Source organism: Wolffia australiana, chromosome 2 (assembly GCF_029677425.1).
Source record: "Wolffia australiana isolate 7733 chromosome 2, ASM2967742v1".
In the NCBI taxonomy this organism is placed as follows: Eukaryota; Viridiplantae; Streptophyta; class Magnoliopsida; order Alismatales; family Araceae; genus Wolffia; species Wolffia australiana.
The window spans coordinates 10,082,831-10,098,968 of record NC_135836.1 but is presented as its reverse complement, the minus strand read 5'-3'; the positions used below and the strand labels follow the sequence as shown (position 1 = coordinate 10,098,968).

The following is a 16,138-nucleotide window of genomic DNA, read 5'->3' as shown; positions in this document are numbered from 1 at the left end:
TTAGATCATAGGAATTTATATAAATTGACTAAATATCCATAAAAATCTTAGAAATTATATATCTCACTTTTAAACTCACTTACTTCATTCCAAGCTTGAGAAAAATTGTAAAATTAAATTTCTGCCTCTCTGTGGATTGACCCCTTGCCCTCTATCTTCTAAAATTATTTCCATTTTGATTTAATGTCATGCACTTTCTCCGCAACTTCAACTCAATCAACTCATTTCTCAGCCCTATTCCTATGAATGAATATCCCTCACAACACACAGTTCTAAAAGTCTTGTGAATGCTTTCTCTTGGACACTGTTATGGGAAATGAGAGGAGGGTGGTACAACTTTCCTAAAGAAAGATCAATGGAAAATTTTCATAAAAATTGTTGGTTAATTCTTAATCAAAACAGCGACATAAAACCCCTAAATTTAGACTTATCAGAGCTCTCCTGCATAATAATTATGATTGAAATTTTAAAAAACATATGATCCATAATGAAGTCACACATGACATGTACCTTTGACACAAACTTAAATTCTTCCAAAATTTGAAGGATGCTCTCAGTCATGCTGTCCCTAGTGTGAGTGGGCTGTTCCATTAGTGTATGTTGATCACCCATTCACATATTTTCCGGTGTGTCAATGCAATGGAAATCACCCGCAACAAGTCAATGGTATTAAAGTATGAGTGATACTCGGTTAACATCAACAACAAATTTGTTGTCCCTGGTGTGAAGGGCCTTGCCATTGGTGTATGTGGAGCACACGCTCACATAATTTACACATTGTGCCAATTCAATACACAATCACTTCCAACAAGTCAATTTTATTCTCCAAGGTCCACAATTTTTTGATCTTATTTTTTTTATCTCTTTACATCGTGGTCACGCTTTTGCCTCAATAGCCCTAGATAATTGGGATTGATATCTCTTACCAAGCGATATAATAGAGTAGTATGTAGTACTTTGTTATTGTAGTCCAGGGACAATCATACATACATATGGAGCACAACAATTATTATTTTGTCTTTTATAATATGCAGTCAGTATAATACTTATTTTTCTGTTTTTCTTTTCAAAGAAAAATGGTATCCACTGCTTTTCCAAAAAATAATTTTCTTTTTAAATGTGGCATGAGAAATAACATAAAAGTTGAATAAAACAATAAAAAAGCAGGAAAAAAACAAGAAGGAAAGGAAGAGAAAATGAACATAATAGGTGGAGAAGGGGACGAGAAGAACTGAAGAACTAAAACAATGAAGGAATGAAAAAAGATGAAGAATTTTTTTAAAAAAAGGAAAAGAAAAACATGTATAATTGGAAACGAAGAAAATAGAGACAATGAACTGAAGAAATGAAGACATAAAAAATAGAAAAAGAAAGGAAAATGACAAGAGAAAAGAAAAGGACAAGAGAAAAAGGAACAAAAATCATGCAAAATTGTATAAGAAAAGGACGAGAAAAATAAAAGAGAAAAGGGAGAGAAGGGTTAAGATAACAAATAAATAAGTTGAAGAGGTACAAAATCACTAACAAAAATAAGAAGCAGAATCACTAACAAAAATAACAGGGAAAGAATAAGAAAAGATGGATAGAAGAGGAAAAGTTTAGACAGATAAAAGAGTATAGATGAAATGAAGTGCTGAAGAAACGAATAAAATATGAAATGCTGAATCCAAGTCTTTAATAGGAGGAGAAAATTAAAAGAGAATAACATGAAAATACAAAAAGAGAAGACAAAGATAAGGCATAGACAAATGAAGAACTAAATATGTTAAGAAATAAATAAAAAGGACGAAGAAAATATGAAAATATCAAATGCCAAATCCCAGTCTAAAGTTGGAAGAAAAAAAAATAAGATAAGAAAATAAGAAATGAAGAGGGGGAGAAGAAGAAGAGGCAAAAGAAGAACTCAAAAAATTATACGTTTAATAAAAAAAGATGAAGAAAGGAATAAAAAAATGAAATGCCGAATCATAGTCTGAAGCAGGAGAATAAGAAAATGAGAAGAGAAGAACAAGAGAAGACAGAAGGAAAAGATGCTGATGGTGGAAGAGTCAAATTTATGACTTCAATAAATTATGAGATAAATGAAAATGATGTGGAAAGGAAGAAAATGTTAAAAGCTGAATCAAAGTATCAAATAGAAGGAGAAGAAGAAAAAGGAAGAGAAGAACAAGAGAAAAAGAAAGGAGAAGGAGAGAAGGGAAGAAGCAAAATGGATAACTGGGGATATTAAGAAATATAGAAGAAAGATAAATAATTCTTTCAAAAAAAAAAGACGAAAGATAAATAAAGGAAGTAAATATTCAATGCCAAATGCCAGTCCAAAATCGGAGGATAAGAAGATAATACAAAGAGAAGAGCATGAGAAAAGGAAAAGAGAAGAGGGAGAGAAGGGGAAGAGATTAAACAAAAATTTTGAAAAATTAAAAAAAAGATTGAAAAAAAAACAAGATCCACAATGAATATATGACCACTAAATGAAATTATTGATCTACATATTATCCATCCATCCATCTTCATGGAGAATGAGATTAGGAGGAAACAGTTGAACAGGACGAAGAACAAGTGTTGAAAGAATAAAGACAGGAAGCAAAATAAAAAAATCATGAAGAACAAAATGATGCTGATTCTGAAGCTCCACCAATCCGCCACACTAAAACTCACACGGCGAGATTTGCACAACTCTAGCGATAAGTTGGACTGCAGGCTCCAGAATTGTGGCTGACTAAGCCGAAGCATTTGACAAATAACTTGGCATAACATCCATCAGGTAGCTACCAAGAGTAAACGATCATAATATATGTTTACTAAGTAGGCCAAAAATTATGAGCTCAGCATGCATCAAAAACAAACATCCAGTACGCCAATACTGTTTTGCACATGATCATCAAGGAGGGACGTATATATATATAATTTTTATATTTTAATTAAAGGTCAAGGTTGCGCTGGTGGCGCCTGAGGGACTTGACATGGAGCAAGACGTCGGCGGCGGCCCAGGGGAAGCTGAGAAAGGTGGAGCCTCTCACGTAGTGGTCCGTGTGATACGTGACGTGATACCAGGCCGACGCCAGCCTGGCCTGCTCCCCCTCCGCGCACCAGTCACGCAGCCACCCCCGCGCCTCCTCCCGCAACCCCGCCGCCGCCGCCACCATCGCCGCCGCCCCGCCTTCCACGCCGCCCCCCCACCACCCCCGCCTTTGACCCCCGCCCGGCTCGCCTGCCACTGCCTCTGCCTCGCTTTCCACCCCGAACCGCTTCATGATCTCCCTCATCCGCACCGCATACAGGGCCCGGTGGCGCTTGGCCGTGCCCAGGAAGCACTCAAACCCCTGCACCTCCAGGTCCGGGTCGTAGGCCGCGGCCGGGCCACGCTGGGCTGGATCGGCGAGGAGGCCTCGGACGGCGCAGTGGAGCTTGCCCAGGACGCCGGGGGAGGCGTAGACGGGCTTGTTAGGCCTGGCCATGAAGTCGGGAAATCCACGGGGCTTGAGAGCACGTGGCATCTCGGCCGGCGAGCCGGACTTGGCGAAGTCGACGGCCACGGAGTGTAGCCTGGCGAGCCGGCAGCAGGCATCGCTCCGAGCCTTGCACGGGTCTAGGTCTGAGTGTACGAGGTGCGCCGTGGAAATGGCCCCCAGCGTGTCGTCCGCCATGTATTCCACGAAGAACCTCTGGATTTCCTGCCGCCAATGGAGGAGAGAGATCACATCAACATCACATCACATCATACCATATCATTGTCAGGAGAGTTACTGTGTGACATCGTACCTCTATTGTGACGTCATGATCCGTGATGCGCGGCCTGCGAGGAAAGTAGTCCGTGGGCTCGTCGGCGGCAGGGGGGACGAGAGTCTTGTCCCAGCACACAAAGTAGAGGTCTCCATCCAGGTCCCCGCCAGAGCACTCGTTGGGGTGAGGCCTGCCAAACGAAAAAATTCACCTCTCGTCAACGTCAACGACAGAAACATAATCGAAAACTAGAGATGGTCGTTCTGCTCTGTTCGTTTGAAACGAACACAAATTTCGCACAAAAGAACCGCACAGGGCCTTGTTCTTTGTTCTGTTCTTTTTCAAAAACGAACAAAATTCGCACATTTGCACAAATTTGCACAAACGCACAAAATTAGATTAAAATTTGCACAAAGCGAACAAAAGAACAGAACACGGGTCTGTGCGATGTTCTGTTCGAATTCGTTTTTGTTCTGTTCGGAAAACCAAACAGAACGAACAATTCGCACAAATTCGCACCAAAAGAACATAACGACCATGTCTATAACAGAACGACCATGTCTATAACAGGACGACCATGTCTAAACTTGCTCACCTCTTTCCTCGCTGGGGGAAGACGACGACGTCGACCAGGCCGGCCTGCTCGAGAACAGGGTGACGAACGGCGTCCAGAATCCTGATATCCCCCGGGTGAAGGCATGGGTTCTTCGTCACGATCACCTTCCCCACCACCACGCCCGTCATCTCGTCCATCTTCCTCAAACAGCTGCGCCCTTCCTTTCCTTGGGCATCTTCTTCTTCTACTTCTTCTTGGAGCTCCGACCTGGACATGGTCACCCTCGCGAAGACCTGGCCGTAGTCGAGAACCCGAGCTTCGTCCAGGCAGCCGAGGAGAACCCGCCCCCGCGGCACGAAGATCCTGCTCTTGCTCTCCATCTCCGAGATCCGCACGTCGCGGCGAGCCCGGAGAACCGCCCACAGGAAGGCCTCCGAGCGTGGCTCGTAGCCGTGGCTGAGCATCTGCCGGGCCGTCCCGACGTGAGCGCTGCTCGCGCCCTCGAGGAGCTTCATGGCAGTCTCTCTCCGCTCAAGCATCTCGTCCAACTCCGACAGGCCGCGCCGCTGCAACGCCTCGAAGGCCTCGTCGCTCACCCCCAGCGTCGAGAGCAGGACGATGATCTCCCTGTTGAGGAAACAAGGCAGGCTCTCGCTCCACCTGGTCACGCTCAGCCCGTCTCGATCGGAGTCGAACTTGAGCATGCTTTTCCGCAGAGACAGCTTCTTCTTCCTCTTCTCCTCCTCCTTGTTCTCGGAGCTCCTGTCAACGGCGACCACGCCCTTGTACCCGCCGTACCTTATCTGGAAGGCCGACGGAGTCGCGCTCAAACCGCACCTCTCCGCGACCTGATCGGCCAAGGCGGGCGAGATCTTCCCGATCCCGTCGGAGAAGCAGTACTCGACGTAGTCCGACCAGGACTCGACGTCGGGGATCGTCTCCGTCTCCTCGCGAGGAACTTGGACGGTCAGGATCGAGGCGCTGAACAGCTGGCCCATCCTGGCCGCGCATTTGGACACGCTCCTGATCCGCTCGAACCTTCCCATCCACCGTCGGATCTCGTCCGCGGAGAGCTCCCCGTCCGAGGCGAACATCCAGGCAGAGTTCCCGCGGAGCTGGCTCGCCGAGAAGGCCAAGAACTCGAACTTCTTCCCGTCCACGGCCAGCCCGTCTCTCAGAACGGAGAGTATCCTCCGGTGAATGCCCGTCCGGCGGGGCTCTGAGAGAGGGCCGGCTTCGATCCACGCGGAGATGGCGTTCGAAGAGAGCTTGCTCCAGTCTTCGTCCGCGAAGGAAACTCTGAGAAAGTCCGCCGCTCGGGATTTGAAGTGGTTGATCACGTAGTTGGAGAGTTCGAGCTCCGGGCCGAGGAGATAAACCCGAGACGGCGTCACCAGGGCGCGATGGCAGTTCATCTTCGCATCAGGGATCGAAGAATCGCTGCTCTTCCGACGGCGATTCTTCCGTTTTCTGCACTCTTCTTCGACGAATCTCAGAGGATCGAAGCAGGTGGACTTTTGTGTGCGCCGCAGCTCGGTCAAGATCTCGCCGGCGATGTTCTTCTCCAAGCCGCCCAATCGGGAGAAGAGCTCCGCGTTGATTTGCGCGACGGAGATCTTCTGCGTGTGGAGGAGCTGATTGAGCTGGAAGAAGATTTCGTATGGCAGAGGGGGAAGGTTGCCCGGCCGCCGGCTGATGATCGGAGGAAACTCGGACGAATGGTCGAGAATCTCTGTCGTTGATCCTGGGGTTATACCAAAAAGCTCGCCGAGATCGCGACACAGGGGAAGATTCTTGATCGCTTCTTCCAGTTTGCACGATCCGCCCGGAAGTTGTAAGCAGAGGCACGAGGATCGCCCAAAGGAACGGGACGACGAGAAATCCACCGTCCGGACCCAACGATACAGGAGATTCTCCTTGCAGAAGTGGTAACGCCCAGCCTTGAATCTCGGCCGGACGAGCGGGCCGGACACCTTCTCGTAGATCCTCGGCGCGAATCGCAGCTGAAGATGAATCGAATAATTTAAGATGAAACCATGAACAACACTCTTTGATTAAAAAGTTTAAGATTCAAGAAGAAATTATGAAAAAAAAAGGGAATTAAAATGGTGATCGATCCCCAAACCCACCCACCTTGAGAAGGATCGCGGGCTCCGTCGCGGAGCAGAGGAGGCTCTCGATGATATCCGAAAACATGATATCCAGCCTGTAGCTTCCGCCGCTGCCGCTGCTCTCTTCGGCCACCACGAACAGCTCCAGCTTCTCCCTCTCCGGCATCAGCTCCGCGCGAACACCTCCCCAGCTCTCGAGCACCGCCATTTCCCGATCTCCGGCGAGAAATCCAGCGCTCAGAACCACGCCGACGAGGCGATTCGAAGGATTCCCCGCCCTGGCGACGACGTCGTCGTGCGCTCGGGAGAGGGCGAGATGGGAGCCGAGGAAGGCTCCGAGCCGGCCGGCGGAATGGAGGCGGAGCGCCTCGTCCGCGTCGGCGGAGGTCTCGAACTGGACGCGGCCTTCGCCGCGGGAGTCCCAGTCCTCGGCGCGCCAGGAGAAGATCTCGCAGGCGAAGACGGGGCAGAGCGCGGAGGAAGAGGAAGAGGAGAGAACTCTGTCGAAGAAGACGACGAGCTCCTCCGCGATGGCCACCTTCGGTATCCTCGACACCGACACCGTCGCCTGCGCCATCGCCATCTCCATAGCCGACCAGACTGCTGCTCTTCTTTTCCCGCCCTCTTTTTAAATCCCGATGTGTGTGTGTGTGTGTGTGTGTGTGTGTGTGTGAGAGAGAGAGAGAGAGAGAGAGAGAGAGAGAGAGAGAGAGAGAGAGAGAGAGACCCACTTCCTATTTTAAATAGGGAACTGCAGTCCGGGACGGGACGGGACGGGACGGATGACGACCCGTTTTGAACGGTGACGTGACGAAATCTTCGTCTGAGTATTTTCAAAAAAATCCATCAGGTACCCGTCACGCAGCCATGCATCCTAGTTCCGTCACGTCATCGTCACGGTGACGACGTCACCGTCACCGGTGATGGAAATAATAATATTTATTTTTATTAAGTTAATAAACATAGTCGAAGCATAATATTATTTATTTTACTATGTTATTATTTATAATATTTATTTTTTTATGTTATCCGTCACGGCCGTCATCCGTGGCGGGCCTGTCCTCATGTCACGCATCACCCTCACCGTCACCATCACCGTCACCGTCACGCCCCATGCATTCCGTCACCGTCACGTCATCCGTCACGTGTCCGTCACGGTGACGTGTGACGTGACAGATGACATTTGCAGATCCCTACCTATTTATAAACTCCAAGATGAAGAGGGGAGTTTTGTGGCAATTTCAGAGCATGACCAAAGAGGGTTGGGTTGCAGTCTGCATTCTGCAAGAACTCTTGTTTTATATGAGAAAGAAGCCAAGAGTCATGAGCATATCACAGGTTGCATATCATAGCAAAGGGTGCAGTGTCCACAAATGATGCCTTTAGCAAAATGGAACTACTAAAACAAAGCTTTGACACCTTGTAAAAGTTAGATAATCCTTGTTATAATCTAGGTCCATGCCCATAAATTTTTGAGATGGCTTAGTTACTACTGCTGCATATCTATTTAACTGCATGGAAACCGCCCATTTTACTAAACAAATCTCCCTTTGATAAAATTGAAAATTCCACTTTACTCTTTCCTCTGTCGTTTCAGATGCCTCTACTATTCCAACATTTGCTCTTTTGCAGTTCATAAGCTGATATCTAGATCTGAGCTTAACGTGGTGTCTAGGTCTTAGAGATATGCACCATGGTTATTGTGATCAACATTGATGCAATTAATCTATAGAGATGTGGTGCTCAAAGAAAATAGCTTCCTATATTCCTATTCCATAAGCAATCGCTAGTCCACATCTCTTTTAGAGTCATTAAAACAAGCCGCATGCATCTCATTCTTGTGTGGTGCTTTTAATAAAGTCCAAGGATATGCAGGTTAATTTCTAGTGATGCTTACATTTTTTGTGAGTTGTCCTTAGCCCCAAGACATGAACAACACTCTGTGGATGAGTGGTTGTGTTTTGACTATGACGTACCAGTCTCTAATTAGAATATTCTAATAATTATTGGCTTAGACATGGAAAGAAGCCCACAAAAGGTGATTTCATGACAACGATGAGAACATCCACCTAGGTATAGGAGGAGATCAACTCAAGGAAGAAGAAGAAAAAATTAAATACCTAGCCAAGGTAGTGGAAATAATTTATAATGTGTTATGTAGTTATTCTTACTACCTAGTAGTACTAATTAGAATGACTGATTAGGGTTTGATGATTAAGCACACCCTATGTCATTGAAGAGTCTCGTACAAATAAAGGATTATAATAAATTACATGATAGCAGAGGACATAAATCTTCTATAAAGTTTTGATTAAATCCTTGTATCTTCTAGAATGTGTGGTGTTAGTTAGGAACTCATGTGTTGAAAACTCAAAATTTTAATTAGGTTAACTTGATGTATTATTAGTTTATCTATATGATAATTTTAATTGTTTAGTTTATTGGATTAGCCAATAAAGAGATATTTGGCTTATGGAATTAATAATTAAGGTGGTACATGAGGTTAGACAGTCTCAAAATTTTATTGAACCTTGGAGGATATACTTATAGTATATCAGCATTTTTAACAACTTTGTTCTGTATAATAGGACCGAAAGTTCATAAGAGAGAAACATCCATGCAAGTCTCTCCTTGCCCACCTACTCTCTTCCCACTTCTTCTTGAGCACCATCTCCTCCTAATGTGAATAGAATAGTGAGAACATCTTCTCAGATGTCTAACCCAAGAAGACAACAAACATATCCAGTGTGCTTATGACTACACGAATATATCTTAGTCTTGACAAGGCAATGATATCTTATGTCTTCATTAGAAATAAAGATGAACCAAGTGTATACAAGAAGACTAAAGGGAGTGCAATCATTCTTACCATTTTATAGAGGTACCAGCCAACATCCAGCAATTAACGTTGAGGACATAGGCGAAAACTTACGTGGAGACCCGTACTTGGTACGACATGTATAGATGTTACACATAGGGTGACAAATTCAGAAGGGCACATGGCGCTTCATAGTGGAATGACCCATAGATGGGAATCAAGATGATGCATGGTGGCAAGTACCATTGTAAAAGATGTGACATTATCTTGCCAACCATGGACGCCTTTGTAGATTCTCTTGGCAAATACTACTAAAAAATGTCTGCTGCAGTGAAGAATGCTTGACAATGAGTAATTGTCAATGTTGATGTGCTGCTAAACAGCAAATTCTGTCCTTCTGGGTTTACCCACAAGAAAAAAGGAGTAAGGGTAGATCCCACCAAAAAATGTTCCAGTTATACTCCAAGTGATCCGATCATTAAGTACTTGTCAAGGATGTGGGAGGAGGTACATCTCAGATGGTGAGACGGGGATCAATAATACAAAGTAAACTAATTATCGATTTATCTTAATAGCATATACTAAATTAATAGATTTTAAATTGGATTTCTTGAGTTTATAAATTCTTTTTCTTTTTTTGAAGATATATTTCTGTAATGAGTGAAAAGTGTATAATTAAGTAACAAGTGTGTATATTTGGTATAAATAATGACCAGATAGAATTAGTATGTATTTAGACAATTAGTGAATGGCAATTTAGGTCTGGTATTCCTTTACAAGATAACACTATTTATTCAACAAATTGGATTGATTGATACGTGTTGAGTTTCATATCAAAGCAAAAATAATTCCCAAAAACACATGCCCAGGTATGTACGTGTGGGGCAGAAATATTTAACTGGGCATGTCAGATGTCCCAGAATTATTGCTCTGAGTGCTACAAGCAACAAGAAAGAACAAGGGCGACGATGTCCTCAAGAGCTGGACTGCTGGAGAGCGTCGAATCGAGCAGCGAGTTCATCGAAATCCGGCATGCGCGAGCCTCACCTCGACTCTTTTGCCTCCTCTTCTTCTTCTATCGATTTATCTAAATAGTATATAATAAATTAATAAATTTTAAATTGGATTTTTCTTGAGTTTACAAGTTCTTTTCCTTTTTTTTTGAAGATATATCTCTGTAATGAGTGAAAAGTGCATAATTAAGTAACAAGTGCGTATATTTTGTATATATAATGACTAGATAGAATTAGTATGTCTTTAGGCAATTTGTGATGACAATTTAGCTCTAGTATACCATTACAAGAAACTATTTATTCAAAAAATTGGATTGATTGATACGTGTTGAGTTTCATATAAAAGCAAAAATAATTCCCAAAAACACATGCCCAGGTATGTGTGTGGGGCAGTAATATTTAACTAGGATTATTGCTCTAAGTGCTAGAAGCATCGAGAAAGAACAAGGGCGACGATGGCCTCAAGTGCTGGACCGCCGGAGAGCATCGAATCGAGCCGCGAGTTCATCGAAATCCGGCACGCGCGAGCCTCGCCTCGACTCTTTTTCCTCTTCTTCTTCTTCTTCTTCTTCTTCCTCTTCCTCTTCCTCTTCCGAAGTCAAAACATCGCTGGATTTTTCACTGCGCCGCTTCTCCTGAAGTTTGGGCCTGTTCGAGGCGGAGGGGTAGTCGTCTTCTTCCTCTGAAAACCTTCTCTCTGAAGCCAATATGTTGTCGAGATGCGCCATGTACTCTCTCGGCTGCGAGCTTCGCCTCGCAAGTTGGGCCGCCGCCTCCGCCGCTGCCGTCGCCTGCTCCGCCAATTCCTTCGCCGCCTGCGCCGCTTCCGCCGAGTCTCTGAACTGGGGCAATCCTCTTCCCTCTCCAGAAGATCTGAACCCAGTCTCAGATGAAAGAAGACGAAGACAAGAGAGAGAGAGAGAGCGTTGGAGATAGAGATAGAAACAGAGATCGTACCTCAGATCAGCAGCACTGACAAAGGAATTTGGTCCTTTCTGAACCATAATATAGTTCCAGAGATAGACAAAATAAATAAACAAAATTGATTTAGTTTCAGAGGTAGATAAAGATTGAGAGAAAATCGTTAAGAGTAAAAATAAAGGATATAATTTCAGATATATAAAGCAATTTAACAAGAATTAAGAACATTAATAAATAAAATAAAAGATAATATAGTTTCTTAGACAGATAGAGATGAAGAGAAAATTAGTTAGAGTAAAGAACATTAAGAATAAAAAAATGATATAGTTTGCGAGAAATATAAAGATTTAGGAAATATTAACAAGAATAAAGAACATTAAAAATAAAAATAAAAATACAGTGACATGGTTTCCAAGAAAAATAGAGATGTAGAGAACATTAACAAGAATAAAGAACATTTTAAAAATAAAAAAATAAAATGATATAGTTTCTAAAAAATGGATGTGAAGAGAAACTAGAAGGAAGAAAAATCATGAAAAATAAAACAAAATGCTATAGTGGGCAAGCAAGATAACTATTTAGAGAAAATTAACAACAATAAAGAACATTAAAAATAAAAAAAATGACATGGTTCCCAAGAAGGATAGGGATGTAAAGAAAATTAACCAGAAAAAAGGACATTAAAAATAAAAACAAAATGACATGGTTTCCAAGAAAAACAGAGATGTAAAGAAAATTAACAAGAATAAGAAACATTTAAAAATGAAAATGAAATGATATTGTAACCCAAAAGATAGAAATAAGGAAAATTAACAACACCAAAGAAAATTATAGTTTTCCAAAAATATAGAGATATAGAGAAATTATCAAGAACAAAGAAAATTTTAAAATGATATAGTTTCCCAAAAAGATAAAGATATAGAGAAAATTAACAACAACAACAAAGAAAATTAAAAAGTGTCCAAGAAAGATATAGAGATGTTCTTTATTAATAATAATAAAGAACATCGAAAATATTAAAATAAAATGAGATAGTTTCAAAGAAAGACAGCGATATAGAGAAACTTAATTAGATGGAGGTAGAGAACTTAAAAAACAAATAAAAAATAAAGAACTTGGAAAAAATAAGAGAAGACTGACAAAGAGAGATGGAGAGCAGCAAACCAGAGGTTTTTCAGGGGGTTGAAGAAGCTCTAGCTCTGACTCAGCGGTATCCCATTCGACTTGGTACTCCTTGGCGATATCCTTCATGATCTTGAGCTTCACTTCCCCGCTCGGAGTTTTCACCGATAGCTTCTCGATCAGCGTTCTGTTCACGCCCGAGTCCGGGCGCAAATCTGTTGCAGCCGCGACGAAATCTTTGCCATACTTCTTCTCGAAGGCGTCGCGAAGTCGGGCCAGCTCGGGAATGTCCGAACACCGCGGAGCCGCGAAAATCAAGCTTGAAATTCCCTCTTTCAGGTCCGGAGGGCAATTCCTGGATCAGGAATGTTTTAATCGAGAATTAGAGTGAAGATGAGTAAATCACCATCGTTTTTCGTACTGAACAGGATGAAGATGATGAAGGCGAAATCTTCATTTTTTTCCTTCCTCTCCAAGATAACGAAGATAATGGCGAAATCATCATCGGTTCGTCCTCAACAGGAAGAAGAAGATGATGATGTCGAAATCCTAATTTTCGTCAATCAACGCCACGGACGATGAAAGTGATGATCATCGTCATCGTCAGCAAACACGGAGGGAAAGGAAAGGACTGCAGACTTCTGCTTGGCGATAATCGGCAGGCGAGCCACGATCAGCTCGCAGAAGAGCTCAATGATCTCATTCGCCGCCATGATGTTCTGCTCCCTAATGGCATGCTCCACCTGAAATTAATCGAGGAAAAAATCATATCCGATGATGAATCGAATCGAGGATTCAACGGAAAAGAAGATCTGGATTAGGTACCCTAATCCGAGCGGTCGCATCCTGGCGGTTCTCCAGCAAAACAGCGACATCCCGCCGCATCTGCCTGACCTGAACCTCGCGCTTGTTCCTCAGGAGCTTAATCCTCGCCATGGCCAGCTTCGCCTCCGTCTTGCTGCAAATTCGAAGTCCAAGATCAAACCAGAAGCGGAGGAAAGAAGATGAGAAGAAGCGCGATCGTGAGAGTATCACCATTTGGAGGAGTTGAATCCGATTCGGCAGAGGGACAAGCCCGCCGCCATGAACTTCCGCAGAGACGCCGCGGCGGCTTTGGCCTCGGACGGCATGGCGATGGCGACGAAGAAGACGACGAAGGTGCTGGCGATGGCGAGGAATAGAAGAGAAAGGGGGTTTTTTGTTCGAGTCCGGCAACGGTAACCTCGCAGGAGATTGGCAACGGCTCTTTCTTTTTGCGTCTACGGACATTGACCCCCTTTTCAATCTTTCTTCTTGGGGACCCAAGTTGGATAAGATTGGGGAAATTATAGATGGAACATAGAAATCTTCCCCATTTAGGGATGAAGATTGGTTTAAACCTTTTTTTGAGAATAGAGAGAATAGTATATTTATTCCGTTGAATTCTGACGGACCATACTGTTCCATGTGTTGTATATTGCAATGGTCGTTTTTTTTTCGACCAAGGAACCTTGAGCAGGAAGTTTTCATGAGAAAAATAGGACTTTTCAGTTTACTTCATATAAAAAAGTTGATTACTGACTTGGAACACATCAAAATAAATTAACCAACTTAAGAGGCCAACTGACAATATGTGGCCAATTTCTAGGTTATTCCTTTAAACGAATTGATGATACATGTGGAGGAAACTTTATTACATGCAGATATTATGATGCTTGGCTTTTGTAGGCCTTATTTGTCAACAAAAGATAAGACCTTTGGAATGCATTTCTTTTCTTTTATAACAAACAACATAAAAATTACTTCTTCATAGACACCCAGACCTCTTTCTATTCTGTAGAACCAAATTTACTTTTGACTTACACTGAAGCAACCACATAATCAAGTTTTGAAGACTATAATGGAACTCTATTTTGCTTCAGGCAAGAAAAAAAAACAATTTATGACATTTCTTTTAGCCTTTGACAGCTGTCTAAGGCTGAATCAGGTCTGACATGCATCAATGGCCACATCTTCTTCAACACATAAAGGCATCATTGATGAGATGATTTATCAGTTGGCGTAACATATGAATTCATTCAATAATCAAAATTGCGGATGATGATTTTTTGGAGAATAAAGAAAAATAACTTGTCATTGATACACTATTTGGAGGATAGTGCATTGATGGTGATAGGCTATTAAGGGCCGAGATGTTGCCCTTTAGGGACCCACTTCCTCCTGCCCAATAATCTGTCTTATATCAGTATATTTTCAATTTTGATTGACTATTTCATGCCAAAAGTGGAAATATATAATATTTTTAGAACATTGTAATACATCATTTTCCTGCCTATTATAATTTTAGAAAAGGGGAACATTGTCATCAAAATGACAATATTCATAATTTCAAACATTCAGTCCATTCTGTCTATGTCACATCACGTCAATGGGTCAATCAGTCACATCACTGTCATCACTGTGCATTTGATTCCGCAACCACCACGTCTTTGTCAACCGTTTGTACAGATCATGGCAGTGGCAAATACATGATTGCTGATGAGTACCACACCTGGCTTCCTTAGTATCTCATTGGTAATGCACTTTTGAATAAGAATGTTGCTTTAAGATTTATATTTCACAAGGCCAACCACCATTAGGGAAAAAATAAAATGATAATATATGATATACAGAGTAGTGTGATGTTGGATGTTGTCGATGGCGTTGTCCGACGGGTAAATTTGCTAAATAAATGTAACTACGTGATGCGAATGCCTTAGGTGAAATGTACGTGCAGGGCCGATGAGTGAGGTATATGCCGAGTTCCGAGCTCTGGAGCGGGCTACCAATGACAATGACGATGACCTTCTGACCCTCGTCGGAGCGACGACGGCGGCTACTGCGCCGAACAGAAGAATTCTGTAGGGGTCGCACGTAACGGATGGGCTCAACCCGTACTTGTGAAGACGCTTAGTACATAGTTTCCTGATAATCTTCTCTCACCTATCTAACCCGAGCGCAGTGGAGTGCAGTCGAAAGATATACTGTAAGACGTAATGTAATTGGCGAGCACAGGAATGGTGTACCTCGTCGGTGGTGGCGTTCGTCGTCCACGTCGTAGTTGATGCACGGGCTGATGCGAGCAGGTGCGGTGGAGGTGTGCTGGAGATGAGCACGGCGTTGCCTCGACTGGCAGTGGTGTCGCGGCGCAGGAGTGATAGGCTGGAAGATAGAGGCGAAGAGTCCAAAGCGAGGACGGCAACCGAAGACTCGAGCTGAATCGTCATGACGCCAAGGTCGACTGTGGCTAGGTGGCGACCGTTAAAGAGCACTTCGGCCTGCGGAATTATTAGCCCAAGATGTTGATCGCCTCTGTTCGCGATCCTAGACGTCACAGGATGAACGGTCGGAGTCATGAGCGGTCGATCACTTTGACGTTGTTCCGCTCCAAGCACGGCCCGGGATATCACCGATGTGGGCCGGCGAGCTATGGCCGCGGCAGGCACCCCTGTTGGTGTAGGCAAGCCCTCAGGATCACAGACTCTGAGTCTGGCTCGTCCGAATCCGAGAAGGATGCCCCGTACACCCAAATCGATCACGTCGTTCTTCCGCATTGACCATCACGGCCGTTGAAGGAGCACGATCGCAAGCGCATGCGGGGTCGTTCAATCGATTGGCAGTGCGGTGAGGGTCTGCACCGAGCGGATTGCCGCGAAATGGAGAAACAGCCGTGTACGGCGACACAGAGCTGTAGCCCAGCGATGACGGTCAAGGCCGTTGGTGGGAATCCACGATCTGGCTCAAGATGATAGATCAAAACAAAAACATACCTTCCATTTCTGTCTCCTTTTGAGGGTGGAGGGTCCTTCTTGATCCTTCACCGAGGAGCTTCTTCCTCGAGGACGATGGCACC

At 43.8% G+C, this 16,138-nt stretch overlaps 2 protein-coding genes across 3 annotated transcripts; both read right to left on the bottom strand.

Moving 5' to 3' along the window:
* Window positions 1–2,817: 2,817 nt before the first annotated feature.
* Window positions 2,818–7,006, bottom strand: RDR2 (RNA-dependent RNA polymerase 2). Its single transcript, XM_078592029.1, has 4 exons — window positions 6,416–7,006; window positions 4,322–6,285; window positions 3,766–3,916; window positions 2,818–3,677 (listed from the first exon to the last, which is right to left on the bottom strand). The coding sequence occupies exons 1-4, from the start codon at window positions 6,980–6,982 to the stop codon at window positions 2,925–2,927; spliced, it is 3,435 nt and encodes a 1,144-aa protein (XP_078448155.1). The 5' UTR covers window positions 6,983–7,006; the 3' UTR covers window positions 2,818–2,924.
* Window positions 7,007–10,520: 3,514 nt separating this feature from the next.
* LOC144716782 (Regulator of Vps4 activity in the MVB pathway protein) lies at window positions 10,521–13,535 on the bottom strand. Of its 2 annotated transcripts, none has more exons than XM_078592027.1 (6): window positions 13,303–13,535; window positions 13,093–13,225; window positions 12,907–13,010; window positions 12,286–12,622; window positions 11,182–11,219; window positions 10,521–11,097 (listed from the first exon to the last, which is right to left on the bottom strand). In XM_078592027.1, exons 1-6 carry the CDS (start codon window positions 13,395–13,397, stop codon window positions 10,686–10,688), a joined length of 1,119 nt encoding a protein of 372 aa, XP_078448153.1. In that variant the 5' UTR covers window positions 13,398–13,535; the 3' UTR covers window positions 10,521–10,685. The 2 variants fall into 2 exon arrangements, with proteins under 2 accessions (XP_078448153.1, XP_078448154.1); XM_078592028.1 differs by having other exon boundaries at window positions 12,310–12,622.
* Between the last annotated feature and the right edge of the window lie 2,603 nt (window positions 13,536–16,138).

What these genes read in the sequence shown, in the direction of transcription:
- RDR2 (XM_078592029.1), bottom strand. Translation starts at nt 6,982, where the DNA reads ATGGAGATGGCGATGGCGCAGGCGACGGTGTCGGTGTCGAGGATACCG. An exon ending in TTCCCCCAGCGAGGAAAGAG is followed by an intron (nt 3,917 to 4,321) that starts GTGAGCAAGTTT and finishes TTCGTTTGGCAG; the next exon opens with GCCTCACCCCAACGAGTGCT. An exon ending in ATCATGACGTCACAATAGAG is followed by an intron (nt 3,678 to 3,765) that starts GTACGATGTCAC and finishes CATTGGCGGCAG; the next exon opens with GAAATCCAGAGGTTCTTCGT.
- LOC144716782 (XM_078592027.1), bottom strand. Translation starts at nt 13,397, where the DNA reads ATGCCGTCCGAGGCCAAAGCCGCCGCGGCGTCTCTGCGGAAGTTCATG. An exon ending in GGATTCAACTCCTCCAAATG is followed by an intron (nt 13,226 to 13,302) that starts GTGATACTCTCA and finishes TCGAATTTGCAG; the next exon opens with CAAGACGGAGGCGAAGCTGG. An exon ending in GCTGCTCTCCATCTCTCTTT is followed by an intron (nt 11,220 to 12,285) that starts GTCAGTCTTCTC and finishes ATTATGGTTCAG; the next exon opens with AAAGGACCAAATTCCTTTGT.